This window comes from Lucilia cuprina, chromosome 5 (assembly GCF_022045245.1).
Source record: "Lucilia cuprina isolate Lc7/37 chromosome 5, ASM2204524v1, whole genome shotgun sequence".
In the NCBI taxonomy this organism is placed as follows: Eukaryota; Metazoa; Arthropoda; class Insecta; order Diptera; family Calliphoridae; genus Lucilia; species Lucilia cuprina.
The window spans coordinates 65,143,171-65,161,383 of record NC_060953.1 but is presented as its reverse complement, the minus strand read 5'-3'; the positions used below and the strand labels follow the sequence as shown (position 1 = coordinate 65,161,383).

Below are 18,213 nucleotides of genomic sequence, written 5' to 3'. Positions count from 1 at the left end.
AAAAAAAACACCTGTTCTTAAGGGAAAACAACTTACAGTGGTCCTGTATAGCCGGGCATGCAAATACATTCACCCGAAACATGATGACATGAGCCACCATTCTCACAACGACATTCCTCCATACAACCAGCACCATAATAACCCTTAGGGCATACATCTTGACATTTCTCTCCCGTATATCCTTTATCACATTGACAGGCTCCCGTATAGGGTTCACAAGTAGCATTATTATAACAATCACATTGTTTTTTACAATCAACATCCCAATACCCGGTAGGACAATCTATTTGTGTTGTTTTAAATAATTGGAAATTTATCATAAATTTGTTTATTATCCTTTTCTAGTGCTTAATTTTTATGAAAAGCTTGCTTGAGTTGGTTCTTGCTTTAAGTTAGTCATTTGAATTTTGTTTACACTGTTTGATTTTTTTTCAAATTTAGTGTTGAAATCACATTTAGCCAGTGAATTAGTGTTGTTTTTGGATGTATTAGTTACATACATTTAAATTGTGTGCTTAAGTTTTTATTATAAATTACAGGTGTAAGGGAATGTGGGTGGATATTGGGTTTTTCTTTGTATTTTATAATTTTTTAAGTGGGAAATATTTAAGAGTTGTGTATGTGTAAGGAAAATTTAAATTTTAAAAAGCCAGGAGCAAATTGTTACAGGAAAAGCAAAAAGCGACTAGGTTTAATCTACTAAAAAGCTAGCTTAAAATTTTTTTAAGAATGTCAAAATAGCAATAACTAGAGTTAAACTTTTATCAATTTATAAACTAGAACGGGTTTTGTGTACTAGGAGTGTAAGAAATTTTTTGCGAATTTCCAAGAATATGATAAGGTTTATAGTAAAACTGTATAAAAGCGAATTTTTCTGATAAAGATAATCTTCATTCTTTGGTTAAACCTGGTTTAATATATGTTTCGTGTTTTTTAGTTATCAGTAAAGTTACGTATTATCTTAGTTTAACTGAGTACTATTGGCCAATTAAACTCAAGTTATAAGTGAGAAAACACAATTAACAAAAACAATAAAACAATGATTTCGGAAGAGCAAAAACTTAATATTTTATGTAAATTGCAATTTTCTGATTTGTTTTGTTATAATTATTTTTGTTTTAAATGTTTATTTAACATTTTTCCAAAATGTTCCATTTTACAAAAGTATTATTTGCAAAAAACAGCTGTTCATTGTTTATGTTTTTGAGTGAAAAGTTGGCAATACTAACAAAGTTAACTGAGCTTAAATCTAAAACTGAAAAACACAATCATTGATTAAAGTCCACCTAAATTTGTTCCAAGTTTAATCTAACACCAAGTTAAGCCTAGTTTAACTGAGGAGTAAGAAACCCGGCCTTAGTTAAACTAATATAATAAGTTACGTTATTGTTTACTGAAAAACACAAAACATATATTAAACTATGTTTAAACAAAGAATGTAGATTATCTTTATCTAAAAACCGGCTCTTAAGAAACAGTAACTGGTTCAAAGAACAGTTACAAATTGTTATCTAAATTAAATGATTCAACATAACAATAACTATATTATTTCTTACAACAATCCAAATCAACACTACTTGGAAATTCACAAGAAATCAAACAAACATCCTATTTGAATTCATTTATTAAAGCTTCTTTTTTATAATATAAATGTTTACGTCCTTTTGCGTAGGATTTCATTTACTTTATAAAAAGAGTCTGTTATTAATTTTATAATGTGAGAAACATATAAATTTAATGTTTAAAAACGAAAACTAAATAAAATTTCGAACATAAACAAAAGCAAGATAAAGAAATAAGAAAATATTAACTGCAAAACTACAACATTGAAGGCCTTCAAGTGTTTTTTTTAATAAAATGTTAAAAAAATAGTAATAAGAAAAAAAATATTAAAAAAAATAAATATTTTTACGAACTTATATCACACGTAGGTCCACCATAGCCATGTTCACATTTACATTTATTGGGTGCTACACATGTACCGTGAACACATTTATCTTTACAGTCTGCTATACAGCCATGACCAGAAGGACTTAATTTATAGCCATCTAGAAGAGAGAAATTTAATTATGTTTATTTTTATTAGATATCTATTTATTAACAAAATCTTACCACAACAATCATAAACAATGCGCTCCTTGGTCAAAGTTGTTGTTTTATTGACCACCTTTTGTTTTAGTGTATACGTGGAACATCTTGGTGGTACATTGAAACACCAAATATTGCCACGAACCTGATAGTTTTGTAATTCAGTGGTGACAATTTCCACGGGATAGCTGAAAGGGTAGAGACATTATTAATTTTTAAGTTAAAGACTATACCAGACTAGGTTATAAACTAATCAAAAGTTAAAACCATAAATAATTAATAGACGAGTCCATAGACAAGTCCACAGTCTAGTCAACAGCATAAACCATAAACCAGCCAATAGACTACTACTTAAACCTTTCTATATACTACACTAGTCCATACATTTTTCAACAGTTTAAACCCTAAACAAATCAATAGACTAGTCATTAGGTTATCAATCAGTATACTAGTCCCTAAACTAGTCAATAGTCTGGTACATAGACTATTCAACAGACTAGTCCACAAACTAGTCAATAGACTCGTCAACGAACTAAAAGATAAGCCAGTCAATACATTGATCCATAAACTTTTACAAGGCTTGCATTAGCCCATGGACTAAAGGCGGGTTCTTTAGATAAAGATAATCTACATTCATGGTTTAAACCTAGTTTAATAAAGGTTTTGTGTTTTTCAGTAAACGATGACGTTAGTTATTATCTTAGTTTAACTGAGTATTATTGGTTAATTAAACTTAAGTTATAAATGAGAAAACCCAATTAACAAAAACAATAAAACAATGATTTCGAAAGAACAAAAACTTAATATTTTAAGTTAATTGAAACTTACTGCTTTGTTTTGTTTTATTTATTATTGTTTTAAACGTTTATTTAGCATTTTTTCAAAAATTTTCATTTTACAAAAGTAATATTTGCAAAAAAAAACAGCTGTTTATTGTTTATGTTTTTGAATGCAATGTTGGCAATACTAACAAAGTTAACTGAACTTTAATCTGTAACTGAAAAACACAATCATCGATTAAAGTCCGCCTAAATTCGTTCCGAGTTTAATCTAACAGAAAGTTAAGCCTAGTTTAACTGAGTAGTAAGAAACTCGACCTAAGTCATAGACAAGTTAATAGACTAGTTTATTAGTCTAGATCAATCTGTTGATCATTTAATATACCAGCCCATAGGCTAGTCAATAGACTATTCCATAGTCTAGTACTTAGATTATTTAGCAGACTCATCTACAAGCAGTCTAAAGTCTAGTCAATAGACTAGTCAACAGTCTATCGACTAGTCTTTAGCTTTCTATAGTCTACTCTTGTCCATAGACTGTTCAATGGGCTATTCCATAGACTCGTCAAAAGACTAAATGATAAACAAGTCAACCTATAGACTAGTCAAGAAGCTAGTCAATAGACCACGCAATAGACTATTAATAAGTCGATTTGTCTATGGACTAAGAAACTAATCAAAAGACTAGTCCATGGACCAACATGTTGACACCATGAAATAGTTTTTTGTTCAAAGCATAAGTTTATAATTAAGAAAAAATTTTATACAAATATTTATATTCAAAGCAATTTTTAACTTACACTTCTTTTTTCTTACAAACATTGGGACCTTTAATATCCTGATCATAAAGTTCGGCCACTGTATTTGTGATTAAAGTTACAGTCACCAGACTGCAACTTAAAATTAAAAATAAATTCATGCTCAGCATTTTTATTACTACTATTTAGCTCTTAATTATTAAAAAGTTAAATTTTAAATTTTGCTCAAAAAATCTCTCGGCAGTGCTGCAAAAAAATTAAAAAAAAACATTTAATTAATAACAATTTAAATTAAATTAAATCAAAAACTTACCATAACATATGTACGTGCGAATAGTTGACATATGTAAATAATAATATTTAAATTAAATACAATTGTTTTTTTCAAAACATAATCAACTTTTTACAACAGCATCTAGGTTGTCATAAACTAAATTTCTTTGTGTTGAGCAAAATATATTAACTGCTGTTTTCTTGATGACTCAATTGAAATTTTTAACGTTTTTATTTCAATTTTTAATATTTTCTTAAATCTCTCGCTTTTTTATTTATTTATTTATTTATTTATATTGTATTGTATTGTTCTTGGAATGATTATTTCTTTTGCAATACAAGTTATCATGCTCATGTACAATAACCAGTGTACTTTCCTGCCTACTGGGAGCCTTTTATAGTTGTAGTTTTTATAGTTGACTGCAAAAACAAATTCAATTTAGTGATTTTTTTGTAGTTTATAAGAAATTCAGCGTCATAGTTTGCAGAGCGAATATTATAACTGCTGATATCGCAACGATAAAAAAACTGAAAAGAAAAATATTATCCATTAGTATTTCATATAAAATTATGTTTATATTAACTTATTGTAAAAATAAACTAAAGTATAGTAGAATCTTAATTATTAAATTTCACTTTACATCTTCGAATTTCAAACTTTAAACATTTTGAAATAATTTTTAAATTTTCATTACAATAATGACGTTATTTCCTTAAATTAATGACACTTTATAAAACTATAGTTTTATTGAAATATACACACTTTTTAAGTTATCTACGAAAATTTTAACTTATGGTTGAAAATTTAAGGGTGGGTTTTACAGATAAAGATATTCTACATTCTTTGTTTAAACTTAGTTGTTTAATATATGTTTCATGTTTTTCAGTTATCAGTAAAGTTACTTATTATCTTAGTTTAACTGAGTGTTATTGGCCAATTAAACTTAAGTTATAAGTGAGAAAACACAATTAACAAAAACAAAAAAACAATGAATTCGAAAAAACAAAAACTTAATATTTTAAGTAAATTGCAATTTTCTGATTTGTTTTCTTTTATTTTTTATTGCTTTAAATGTTTATTTAACATTTTTTTTTTTCAAAATTTTTCATTTTACAAAAGTATTATTTGCAAAAATGTTTATGTTTTTGAGTGAATAGTTGGCAATACTAACAAAGTTAACTGAACTTAAATTCAAAGCTGAAAAACACAATCATCGGTAAAAGTCCGCTTAAATTTGTTCCGAGTTTAATCTAACAGCATGTTAAGCCTAGTTTAACTGAGTAGTAAGAAACCCGCCCTAAGTTTGGTTTAAGAAGTTTAAAATTTTTAGGTTATGAAAATTTCCAATTTTGAGTTTATAATTTTTAATATTCAAAAATTTTCTAAATATTAATATTATTAACGTTATTTTATAATATACAAATTAGATTTTTAAGAAATATTTGAAATTTCGAACTTATTTCGAAAAAATGCTCTTTAAATTAATAGAATTTTTTGGAGTAATTGAGCAATTACTTAATTTCGATTTCAATTATAAATTATTTCAAATTTTAGTTTTCAGAATATAAGTTTTTTTTTAATATATTTTCAATAATTCGAACTTATATTCGAAAATTCAAAATTATGTTCGAAAAAATGTTAAATCCGTTAAAATAATCTATTAATTTGTGAATAAGAATAAAATTTAAGTTTTATTTTAAGTTTTTTAAAAAAACGAATAAAAATATTGAAAATTATTATTCGATTTTTTTTCGAACTTGTGTGTTTCGTAAAGCATTGAAACGAAATGGAATTGCTTCTCCTTTTTCTTACGATTCTGTTTTTTGTTGGAATACATATTTGCGTTCATTGCGTAAACGTAATCGAAATACAGAATAGGGATGTTTGTTATTCCATTCAAATATAATGCCGTATCCAAATATTTTATTTCGAAACTAAGTTGTTTCTTTCGAATCGAATCTATCTGTGGATTTGGTTGATTTCTTTCGCTTTTCGAATCTGTGGATTTGGTGGATTTCTTTCGCTTTTACAAATCAAAATCTAAATTGGTTTGGCAAAATTTCAAAAGCATTTTTCAATTCTCCTACACATTTTGGTTCGCCTCCATCTGGCACAAACTTTTTTCAAGTTTGTGAAATTAGTTTTGTATTAAAAGGTTTTTTATGCAAATTTTCTAAATCCATTTAAATAAAACACATTTGATTACATTAAAAATCATGGTTTTTCGTACAATTTTATTACATAAACTTAGCAAAACCCTTGAATAAAAATAAAACATTAAAAAATACTACACATTGGAAAATAAAAGTCGCCAGCTTTAAGTTTTTTTTAAAAAGTCTTGTTAACAAAATAAAATTAAAAACTAAACTTAAAATATATTTAAATTTAAAAAAATAAAAAATCCTTTATTAATTGCTGGCCACTTTAAGGGAAGCAAATTCACTACTCAATAATTTCATAACATCAGCATGTTTAAGATCATCACGTTTAAATTTCTTATAATTATCCTTAACAAATTTGGCAAATCCGGTGGGTTCCTTAACGGGTGTCGGCATAATATTGCCATCTTTATCTTTTTTATTAAGGAAAATCTCTATGGCACCATGACAATAAGAGCAGCGTATATTTTCCACTTTTTTAGATTTCGAATGAGCATGGGATCTAAAATTATTAAAACGAAAAGAAAAATATGATCAAAAATAAAAATGTTTCTTTTTCCTAAACAAAATACACTAACTTGGCTGCACACAGAGTACATTTATAAGTATATTTATACTCTATATCATATTGATGACAAACGCCAATTTTGGGTATTTCTGGAAAAGTAGCATTAGCTCTACGTGCCCATTCTTTCCAGGTGCTGCCATGACCACCTTCACCATTAAATATCCAAGTGGCAGCATGACACAGCTCATGTATTAGAGTACAACGCAAACGATCAGCACTGGTCAAAACTTTATCACTTAGTTCAATAACACTAGATCTAATACCCATTCTGAAAAATTAAATTTTCATTAACATTTCCTTTAACTGTAAATTTTTCTTCTTTTCTTACTTCTTTTTATTCAAACATCTGCCTGCAGTATTTGAAAGTTTTTTATTCCAGGTTATGGGCACATTAAGTTGATTCTTAAATAATTTCTCATTGTACATGTCATATAGAATTCTAGATAAATCTTCTTTTTTATTGCGATAATTATCGCGATAGTACAAGGCATCCGGATGACATAAGGTTTTACTAACGGTGACTATTGATTAAAAAAGAAAACAAAAAAGTAAACTCATTTATTTTAAAACAAACAAAAATGCTTTTAAATTGTTTTAAATTACCATCTAAAGATTTCAAAAAACTGTATTTATAATCTGGAGTTTGACAGAGTTCATGTAAAGCCTTGGCGGGAGCTTTAGATTTAACAGTTAAGGGAGTTTTAAATGTTGCCGTTTCTGTGTTTGATTTAGATTTAGGTGTAACACTAGCACTAGTTTTTGTATTCTTATCGGTTTTTGTTGTTGAACCAGAAGTGGTTTTCTTTTTCGGTGAGGGTGTTAGTTGAAAAATGGGTTTACCCGTTTTAACCGATTCCAATTGTTTATTAAACAAATCTAATACCTTAGGTCTTCCCTGACTATCAAACGGACAATTGCCATTATCCTCTAAAACTTCTTCTACTTCATTATTGTTACGATTAATTGTTTTAGTTGCAGTTTCTTTAATCTTTTCCTTTTCATCCTCCTTAGGCAAAGCTGCAGTAGCCGCCTCAAATTCATCATCTCCAAAATTGGGTGTAAATAGTTTTCTTTTAGTTTTCTTAGTAGAAGAAGGTAATTTGGCTTTGTCTTCATGTCGACAGGTTTTCAAAATATCCTGTAAGCGTGTGGCAAAAGTAACATCATGATTTGCTGGCGGACTTTCTGGCACCTCATCTTGTACTTCTACCTCTTCCTTGGACAAATCCAAATAAACTATTTCACCCTCTTTCGATTTATTAAGTTTTTTCGTCAAAATATTCGATTTATTACTGCGTCCTTTCGAGGTATTTGTTTTTTTATTGTTGCGGCCTCTAGGTCTGGGAGAATTTTCACAATCAGAATCTGAATTATCCAGCTCAATTTCAGAAGCATTTTTACTCCACGATTCATCGGCATCATCATCGTCCGAAGCATTGTCACCTTCTGAATTGGAATCATCATCGATTAATTGCCGCCATCTGCCATTGTCCACACGACCCTTATTGATAACAACTTTAGCCACTGGGGGACGAAATACTCTACGTTCGGTTTGTGGCATAGGCTTTGTTGTTTCTTTTTGTATTAAAGGTTTTTTACTGTTACGCGGTTCGGTAGAAACTTCTTTTGTTAAAGCCGATGATTTGGGTGTTGCAAGTCTTGTCGAATCCAGATTTGTTTTGACAATATTTCGACGAACTTTTGTTTAAAGTTATAAAAAATTAATTAAAAATTCTAGGAAATATGTACGATTTGAAATGTTTGGAAATAGTTTTTTTAATGATAAAAATTTGTTTTTAAAATTTATGGAAATTTTCTAAGTGAATATTGTTTTGAAACTAAATTTTTGTTAGAATTCAAAATTTGTTATAAATCTACAAAAATTTAGTGAAAATTTTAAATTTTTGTTAGAAATTCAAAATTTTGTGAAGATTTACCAAAAAAAGTTTTTAGTCATTTATCACTATTGAAAACCTTTCCAAATCAAACTTACATATAGAGAAATCATCCAAAATACTCTCTTCCACGGCAGCTTTATGATTAGAGTTCTTTTCTTTAGAACTTTTAACATCATTCTTCTTACGCGATGAATTTGAAGTTTTAGAGTTATTTGAGTTTTTATCACCACTTTGACTGCTGCGCTTAAGAGTGCGTATAACATCGGGTGTCTGCCATGATTTGCCATATAATTGTGTAAGAAGTTTCTCAGCCTCAGTTAGAAACTTTTCATCTTCAACAATTTCCACCGAGTCAGAGGATTTATTAGGTGATTCAATAATTTCCTCTTCCTCTTGAGGATTTGTGGGTTTAAATTGTTTTTGTTTGCAATGAATTTCGGGCTCATCTGTTTCTTTACTCTGATCAATAGTTTCAATACTGTGTTCATTATCATTTTCGGATTCTACACTTTGGTCCTTAGCTTCTTCCGGAACTTCTTGTGAATTATTAGCATGTTCACTTTGTTGTTGTTCATTTGATTGTAGACTTTTTCTCTCACTTCCCTCATCATCTTCACTAGTTTCAGTGGAAGGTATATGAATTTTAATGCTGATTTTAGCCGATATATTAATGTTTGCCATAGACATTTGTATTTGAGACATTTGATCATCATCTTCCTCTGATTCATCACTTGATTCCTCGCGGTGAAAACTATTGGAAAGTTTTTTATTATCGGAGTTTTCACTTTTAGGAGAAGGGGCAGCTGCAGCAGCTGAATGTGACTTTTGTTCAAAACTTTCTTCATCATCCGTTTCCGAAATGGTTATAGAAAGTTCTGGTGCTGTAGCATTAACTTCAGCTGAAGAATTTATAATGGAGGCAAATGAATCTTGTTTATGACCCGAATCAGCAGAGCTGTGTGGTGTAGAATGTATGGATATGGAGGAATTATTTCTCATATCTCCTCTTTTTTCAGGGGTTTTATAATCTTGTGTATAATTATAAACTAAAGATTGTTGGCCCAGATCCCCAGTCATTATAGAATTTGCTATTGTATCATCATTAACTAGGCGACGAGCATCATCAGTTTCTTTAGTTTTCTGTTCACTCATAGGTTGTTGTTCTTCTTCTGTTTCCAAATTGGCCAATCTACGTGAATTATCTTTATTATAGTCATCAGTCAAATATTGTTCAGTTAAACATGGAATTGTAATATCTTCAGTCTCCAAATTAGCCAGTCTATGGGGGTTATCTTTATTATTGTTGTGAGCTTTAGGAGTCTGATTATCCTCCTCATTTAGTGAAAATTCCGTATTACATTGTGTTTCATCATTGGCCATTCTAAACACATTATTATTCTCTCTTGTTTTGGCACTCCTCGAAGTGAAATGAGTCTTATGATTAATAACAACTTTAGGAGTTTTTTCCACATCTGTTACCTTCTCTACCTCTGACATTACTGTATTGTCCTGGGTTTCATCATGGGCCAATCGTCGTATATTTTTGTCACAACTCAGTTGCTTGGGTGAAGTTTCTTCGTCTGATTCTGTTAAAATGTCTAAATTATCTTGATTGCTTGATGCCTTTCCTATCGAATCTTCTAAAGCGTTAAGTCTTTTTTCTCTTTCTTGCTGAGATTTTGATGTAAATTCCTCTTCACCATCTGGCGTCATAGATTCTGTATCAGCTGTGGCAATTTGCCTTGATTTGGCTAAAGTTTCTTGTATTTTGTCAATTTCTCTATTGTCCAAAATCTGATCTACCGTATCATTTAGTACTAAATTTCCTTGTTCCACCATAGCATGACGTTCCAAAGAAACATCTCTTAGAAAAGCAGCCACACGTTCAGCCTTATCATCTGTCAAGCTAGGTAGTATTAAATCAGATGTTACAGAATTGGAGGGCAAACTAGAAGTGGTCATTACATCCTGTTCTTGCTGCTCATGATGGCTTTCAGAAGTATCAGATATTGTAATGGCTTCATCTTCGTCAACTTCATCATCGTCAGTCATTTCATAAGTTTTTTCCAATTTACTATTAGAGGAAGAGTTTAAATTGAGTGCTATGGTTTCTTCTAAGGCTTCCTTCACATTTATGGGGATATGTTGAATAATATGTATATTATTTGCTCCACTAGAACTGGAACGTTGACTTTCCGTAGACACTAACTGAGAATGTTCACTTAAATCACAAGTAGAGCCGGATGATAATGAAATAGGTCTAGATTGCACCTCTAAAGAAGCAATTTGCTGTGATAGCAAGTCCACCTCATGTGCCACTTGTGTGGGATTATCATAATCCTGTGACACTTGCAAAGGATCCATGGTTAACTCCTCTCCCTCATCTTCAGTAACAGAGTTATTGCACTCTCCTGTGTCTTTAGATGACTCACTACGTAATAAAGGATTTTGCTGAGATTTCTCTTGGTTTTCTTTATTTTCTTCCACAAATTGTTTTGAAATATCTCTGCTAACACTGTCTCTTTGCCGTTGTATTTCCTTTTGTTTTTCGGCATCATTTTGTTGTTGTTTCTTTTTATTGGAAGACAAAGTTAATTTAGCAAAACCTTATTGGGAACACACACATACATCGAAAAAAGATAGAAATTAATTTTAAAACTCTTTTATTTAAAGATTTTCACTTGTAACTTACGATCACTTATTGGTACTTTAATTTTAGTAGGATCTATAGCTTGTAATAGATCATAGCTGGGTATAGGATCCATTTTTTTACTATTACATTTACTTTTTGTTATAAAATAACACTAAAATAAAATTTTATGATTGCAGCTTCCTTTTTTAATTTTTTTAATTCTCCGAATTCACGCCATAATCCTGCGCCGACAAATATTAACGGCGGCGGCGGCTGACACTAAAAATATCGGCTTAAAATCGATTATAAGCCGGCAATGTTCTTCAAAATACGCTTAATTTTTAAATTTTCAAAATTTTAAATAAAAACGGAATGCAAGATAAAAAAGTGGAATTTTGTATATAATTTATATAAGCACAAAAGTTGTATAAGAAAATATGCAGAATGAAAAATAAATAAAAAAAATTAAAAAAAATATTTTAAAAAATTTGATTAATTCTTAAAAATTAAAAACATAATCATCGGCCTATATTTTGAATAAACTAAATAACATTAAAATTTGTTTTTTAATATTAATTTGTAATACGCTATTAAAAGCGCCTCTTTAAGACATGATATCAAAATTAATTATTATTCCTTTAAGTGAAATATAAATAAAATAGGAAAAACTTTAAAAAAGTTTATTTTTATTATTTGATCTAGTTCAAACATTTGTCCTAAGAACATTTTGGCAAACTGTATCCTTATAAATAAACAACTTTCGATGAAATGACCAAAGTTAATTTATTTTCAATGGCAATAGTCGGCGGTAACATGTTGGTATAATATCAGGTCGCTGGTATTTGTTAGAAACGTCGTTGTCGTTTAACTTAAAAAGTGTAGCATATTTTAAGGAGGGCGTTAAAAAATACTAAACACAGTACAAAAGGGTTGCATTTTATAAAAACCGGTAATTTTAAATATTATATTTGTAAACAAAACATGCATTTCATTTTTTAAACCCGTATTAAAACTGACGAACGAAAAACTCTTTTTTTTAATTTTGTATGATAATTATTCGTGATAAAACCATATTATTGTTTTATAATGATAATTACATACAAAATATAGAAATTGAATACGGTCCTTATTCCTTTATTTATAGACTGTTTATCAGTCTATGGACTACACTTTAGATCAGTCTATTGTTTGTAATATAGATTAGTATATAATCTAGAATATAGAAAAAGACTTTAGATCTAGTCTTTGTTCTGAAAGATAGATATGTTTATAGTCTGGAAGATTTGTATGTAGTCTGCATTATGCATAGTCTGGATTATTGACTAGTCTATAGTCAGAACTACAGTTCAATATACATTATTTACTTTAGATCAGTTTATAGTCTTGACTATTGTCTTCAATATAGATCAGTTTATAGTTTTATAGTCTGTACTATAGGACAGTCTTGATCATAGACCAGTCTATGCTTTGGAATATAGATATGTGTATAGCCTGGAACATAGATCAGTCTTGACTATAGAATAAATTGTGTATCAGTTTATAGTTTGATCAATGGATCAATTTGTAATCTTGACCAATGATCAGTTAACAGTCTGGACTATAGATCAATTAATAATAATGACTTTAGATCAGTTATATTCTCGTTTATAGTCCAACCTATATAATGTTCTCTTTATAGGTACTTCCCCGTATGCTTACCCTAATATTAATTGACAGAATTTGTTTTAAAACTAAAAATATTGTGACATTTATTGATTTTTCTTTTAGTATTTTTGAAATCTAGAAAACTTAGAAAAGCACGAAATAACAAAATGGAACATTGTCGAGAGGGACTAAATTTTGTGCCTTTACTAACGCAAAGTGCAACACCACCCTGCAGTTGTAGATCACGCATAAGTCTCAACAAAGAACGGTAAGAACAGAAAAAATAAGCAAAATAAAATAAAATCCTTTTAAAATACTCTATAGATCACAACGATCTCTAATTTGTTACAATGGTAATTACGAAGGTGATAGCAGCATGTTTAAAGAAAAACTTTACGAATTGGAACATTTAAGTTTAGTGGACACAGAAAGTGATACCGACATTCCAAAGGAACACACCGAACGTTCTTCATTCATGGCAAAACACAATAATGAAAGATCAACTATAGCTTGGCGTCTTTTACAATTTTCTATGCAGCAGTTTTTAAAACCCGAAATAAGGGAAAAACTTTCTGATAAAATAGAAAATTTCATGAAAAGTTCTTTGTATAAGAGATTGTTGAAATGGTGGACATTTTTATCACTAATATTTACCTATATTTTCTATATAACTTTAATTTTATGGAAACATTTGTCCGTATTAAGCAATTTCTTTTGGAAGAAACGTGTTGTATTTCGTAACTTATTACGACGTTTACTGTGGTGGCTAACATTGGCCAAATGTAATGATCTATCTTTATTTATATTGATATTGATCACTTCACCTGTTTTACTTATTCTATCGGTATGTGGTCTGTTTATAGCGCTTTTTAACGGTATTAGAAATAGTTTTCATTATTGGTCATATTATATGAACAAAATTTAATTGTTAAAAAAAATTGAAGAGAAGTGATCGTTTTAATTAAATTTAATAATAAATCTCGGAAATGCATTTAATAAAAACCAACAAAAAAAACAAAAGAATTTTGTAAAAAAATCAAATGAGCAACAACAACAAGTACAAACATTTCCGCCTGAAATGATAATAATGATCAGACTCATACACGTCATTATGATCGTGCAGATCAGTGGTGAAGTAATGATGCGCATGATTGTGAGGCTGTGTTACTGTAACTAATCATTATTAGCATTTCAACTGACCGAGCGAACGAACGATCGTCCAACCACACACAATTCTTCCATCTACACAATAATAAAATGCGTTCAATTATATTAAACTCAAGTACCACATTCCCCCATTTTCCAAAATAAAAAACATACAAAAAATTCAAGTATAATTCCCTGAAATTGCGTATGTGTGTGTGAGTTCGTTTTTCGAGTACCGTCTCGTTTTGTCTTGCAATTTAGCGGATTTTATTAATCATATAAAATATTATTTGTATATTTTTTTATATTTTTCGCTTAATTTGTACTTTTTTGTATATTATATATGAAATTATATGTGCATTTTGATAACAATTGTTTAAATATACATACTTCTCTTGATATCCATTACTGTCAGCACTTCTTGTTTTATTTTTCCCTATTTCCCTTAACTAGTGTCACAACAAAGAATTCTCTTTTATTTTGTTTATTAATACTTTTTTCACTTAACGGTTCAATAAACTATAAGGGCCAATTTTTAGGTAAAGGATTAGTGATTACATTATAATTAAACCTTCAAGGTTGTTTTTGACTATTCAATTAGTTAATTTTGTTTGCTGGTTTAAACGCCCAATAGAGGTGGTTTAAACTTGTGCAAGTAATGCAAAAGTGTAAACAGCTGATGAAAAAAATTAATACAATTTTTATAAAAATAAACATTAAAATGTCTAATTAACTGATTAGTATTAATCAAATTTATGTTTTCATTAATTTCCATATTATATTTTCAATTTTCTTCTTCTTTTTTTAAAACATGCATCGTTTTGGTAACAATTTAAATCTTGTACTCAAAAACATCAAAAGGGATAAACATCAAATCAAATTTATTTTAAAATGAACTAAACTGCTTATTAATTGGAATTTGATTGGCAACTCAAAAACCCGCTCTAGCAAATTAATTTGTCTATACGTTTATTTGCAACTTGTCAATATTGCTGCATTGTGTAAAAATATAAATTTCAAAAAACCTCATCTTATTATATTTTTGTTCAAAATTTAGAATATTCTTAAAGCAATGAGAAGAAAACTAATTCAGCTATTAGAATAAATAAATTCAGCAGACTTTGCTGTCTGCATTACTTTGAAGTAGTCGAGTAATGACTTTCTTTAAATCTGAAAAAGAAGTACTTTGTCATTTCGGCTTTGTGATTTTGTTTTCACATTTTATTTAATTGCGTATTAAGAATTCGGCAAAGTTACATTTTAAAATGTTTTATCATTTCTTCCCAGTAAACTATTTTTAATAATTTTGGTAATAAGTATTGTAGGTAATGCAGTTATTTCATACATAATTTGGTAATGAGTTGTCATTATCAAAAACATAGATAGAATGATAAAATAACTTTTAAATCTAGCATTAAGTAAGAGAATAGATTAGTAAACATAAAAAATAACTGTAAAATCAGTATTAAATCCGGAAAAATTGGGTAACCAGATATGCAGTTATTTGTGGGTCATAGTCGAACAAAAATATGTAGTTATTTACCCAAAAAGTAACTACTTACACTTTGCTCCAATATTACTAGTCTACTTAACGGGTAAGAAAAGATTTTGCTGGCTTTTAATTTTGATAATTTTTTATAAATTAAATTTTTCTTCAAAAAATTTTCGAATTCAGCTGGCTAAGTTAAGAAATATTGAAATTAAATCTGATTCAGCTAGAAAATTATTCAGCAAAGTTAAATATTTATATGAATTAGATTTTTATTGTGATTAATATACATCCTCCCGGGGGCATGTTACCTTGGCGAAGACCTCCGCCTTGGTGTTATTGCAATCCCGGGGTATAAAGAGGGCCCAATACCTCCAATCTGACCGGGATTGAAAAATTGGTGTCTCAGTCTACTGCTTGGCTTAGTCCTTGCATAGATTGCCAGAGGTCTGACCAGAGCACCGCATAATCTGGTACTACGGGTGGCCAGTTGCCCGCAGGACTATGTCCTGGCTGGTCAGTTGGTTGAGGTTCCTTCGGGATCCACGTAGTGGCTGTTGGTTGAACCCAAATTCGCGGGAAGAGAATAAGTGGCGGTTAAAAGACTGATGCATGATAATAGTCAATATTTCGGGATAAGGTTCGGTGCTGTTGCCGAAAATCAGCAGATACCCCACAGAGGAGTGACTGTGGGACTAAGCGTTGGAAATGAGTTGGTGTCAATTGTATATGATATAGAATGAATGTAGAGGTATACGGGACTCGTCCACCCGTATACCTAAATGAATGTGTCGTATGGCAAGAGATTAGATAGCTCGAGTACTCCAGCAAAGTACTTGCGCATGGTACCGGTCATAGCCAATGTGCAAAAATTGCCACCTGCGTCTTCATTGAAGACAAATGGGCGATGGTAAACCGTTCTCAAGTCTACCCAGTGGATGAAAAAGACCACCGTGAGATAAAGCCGACACGGCAGGTGCTCACGTTAAAACTATCGACAGTCTGTCTGTGATTAATATACAATTTTACAATTCAGCTTAATAAAAAAGTTTTTACCTAGTAAATTTTGATATTTTCTTAATATTTTAAAATATCTTAGCTAAAAGCTGACTCAATTTGATAAATTTTTAAATTAATAACCTTATTTAACAAAGTTAAACTATAATATTCGATAGTTATTATATATTAATTAGTAATTTATTACTTATTTATTAGGTATTAATTAGTAATTTATCTATTCAGCAATTCAGCTAAAAAAATCTTATTCAGCTAAATTAAATTTAATCATTATTGTTATTTATTAAATTTATTTTCAATTCAGCTAGATGAAAAACAAATTCAGCTAATAAAATTTTGCATTTTCTTAAATTTTTAGTAAAAAATACAGAATTTTAATTTGCTTCGACTGAGTACATTACTTTAATTTGTTTTTTATTAAACAATAATATTAAATCATTAATTTTTTCTTTTTAAAATTCTTATAAATAATTGAAATATCGACTTACAATGTCTCAACAAGCTATTTTATTATGACACAACATTTAGCCTTGACAATGAATTATTAGTAGAAACCAAAAAAAAAAATTGTACTCCCTAAAGGTTTTACTTAGATAATTATCTTCTATATATATATTAAAGAGTAACGTTACTGACTGACTGATTCATCATCGCACAGCCCAAACGGCTGAACCTAGAATCATAAAATTTTGACAGTAGATGTGTTTTTGGTTATGTTGATCCACTAAGGAGGGATTTTTGGAAATTTGTACATTTACGGGTAAAACAAGTTTTTTTAATTTTCTTACACAATATTAGTGATACAAGAAAAATTTTAAATGCTGTATTAAAACCTGTAACTACTCTTAAAATGAGCAGATGGGTGTCTGGCACTTTTTTTAAATTCGTACTTTTAAGGGGTAAAAATGTGTAACAAAGGTGATTTTAGTACCTTTTTTGGCCCTTTATAACTTTTGAACTACTTAACATAATGAAATTTTGGATACATCTCCCAAAATTATGAGACACCTTTTTCGTACTTTTTTAAAATTCAGTTCTTTTTGGGTGTAAAAGGGAGAAAACTGTATTTATGTTACTTTTTTAGTACATTAAGAAAACATTTTTGGTTAATTGAATTGTTCCTATTAAATTACGGACTAACTCTGTAATATTTATTGTAATAAAATTTTTGCTATTTCACTGGGTAAAAAAGTACCAAAAAATGAAAAAACGGGAAATTTAATTTTAGTCAAACTCATTGAGCCAACTTTTATAAAATTTCAAAAAGTAGTCTATTTACTCACACAAAATAAGCTATTGGTATATTATTCTGGAATTCGAGTACTAAGGCCTATATAGGACCAAAGTCGAGTAAATTGTTTGGTACCTTTTTTAAAGCACAATTTTATAAATGAATGCAGATTTGAATCGTTTGAGTTTTATTTGTGATATATATGAAGATTTAAATACGGAACATTTTGTAAACTTAATTCTCAAAAAAGTACTCTTTTATTTAGTACTTTTATTCCACTTTCGGTACTTTTTCTTCCTTCAAATGATACTCTATGTATGTTCTTTAATATGAACTTAAAACACATGACTATTAAACATACACGGTACTCTTTGAATAAGATCCTTTAAGAGACAACTTTTTAGTACTTCTTATCTCATAAATTATACTTTTAATTTTTTAAAATATTCAACCTAGGATCATTAATTTTAACATACATGGTCTTGACTGAATAATATGCTGTAAGTGGTAACTATTTGGATTCTTTATAA

The 18,213-nt window shown here is 29.3% G+C and overlaps 3 protein-coding genes across 10 annotated transcripts in view; 1 reads left to right on the top strand and 2 right to left on the bottom strand.

Annotated features, from left to right (window-relative positions):
• The window catches only part of LOC111675068 (protein draper), a 49,197-nt gene that overhangs the window by 12,044 nt on the left and 18,940 nt on the right, over nt 1-18,213 (bottom strand). For 5 of the 8 annotated variants that reach the window (XM_046953176.1, XM_046953177.1, XM_046953175.1 and 2 more), the window contains exons 3-7: nt 3,939-4,426; nt 3,668-3,871; nt 2,113-2,276; nt 1,917-2,048; nt 37-283 (exon numbers count right to left, since the gene is read on the bottom strand). In XM_046953176.1, the coding sequence (XP_046809132.1) occupies nt 37-283; nt 1,917-2,048; nt 2,113-2,276; nt 3,668-3,795 (671 nt within the window). In that variant the 5' untranslated portion in view covers nt 3,796-3,871; nt 3,939-4,426. The remainder of the gene's footprint in view (nt 1-36; nt 284-1,916; nt 2,049-2,112; nt 2,277-3,667; nt 3,872-3,938; nt 4,427-18,213) is intronic. The other 3 variants (XM_046953181.1, XM_046953182.1, XM_046953178.1) reach the window with 2 other exon arrangements.
• On the bottom strand, nt 6,102-11,422 carry LOC111675042 (putative uncharacterized protein DDB_G0277255). The gene is made up of 6 exons (XM_023435738.2): nt 11,217-11,422; nt 8,620-11,130; nt 7,230-8,324; nt 6,955-7,147; nt 6,637-6,894; nt 6,102-6,560 (listed from the first exon to the last, which is right to left on the bottom strand). Exons 1-6 carry the CDS (start codon nt 11,287-11,289, stop codon nt 6,308-6,310), a joined length of 4,383 nt encoding a protein of 1,460 aa, XP_023291506.2. The 5' UTR covers nt 11,290-11,422; the 3' UTR covers nt 6,102-6,307.
• On the top strand, nt 12,899-14,360 carry LOC111675059. Its single transcript, XM_023435758.2, has 2 exons — nt 12,899-13,068; nt 13,125-14,360. Exons 1-2 carry the CDS (start codon nt 12,968-12,970, stop codon nt 13,723-13,725), a joined length of 702 nt encoding a protein of 233 aa, XP_023291526.2. The 5' UTR covers nt 12,899-12,967; the 3' UTR covers nt 13,726-14,360.

What these genes read in the sequence shown, in the direction of transcription:
- LOC111675042 (XM_023435738.2), bottom strand. Translation starts at nt 11,289, where the DNA reads ATGGATCCTATACCCAGCTATGATCTATTACAAGCTATAGATCCTACT. An exon ending in TTTTTTGAAATCTTTAGATG is followed by an intron (nt 7,148 to 7,229) that starts GTAATTTAAAAC and finishes TTTAATCAATAG; the next exon opens with TCACCGTTAGTAAAACCTTA. An exon ending in AGATGTTTGAATAAAAAGAA is followed by an intron (nt 6,895 to 6,954) that starts GTAAGAAAAGAA and finishes TTAATTTTTCAG; the next exon opens with AATGGGTATTAGATCTAGTG.
- LOC111675059 (XM_023435758.2), top strand. Translation starts at nt 12,968, where the DNA reads ATGGAACATTGTCGAGAGGGACTAAATTTTGTGCCTTTACTAACGCAA. An exon ending in ATAAGTCTCAACAAAGAACG is followed by an intron (nt 13,069 to 13,124) that starts GTAAGAACAGAA and finishes AATACTCTATAG; the next exon opens with ATCACAACGATCTCTAATTT.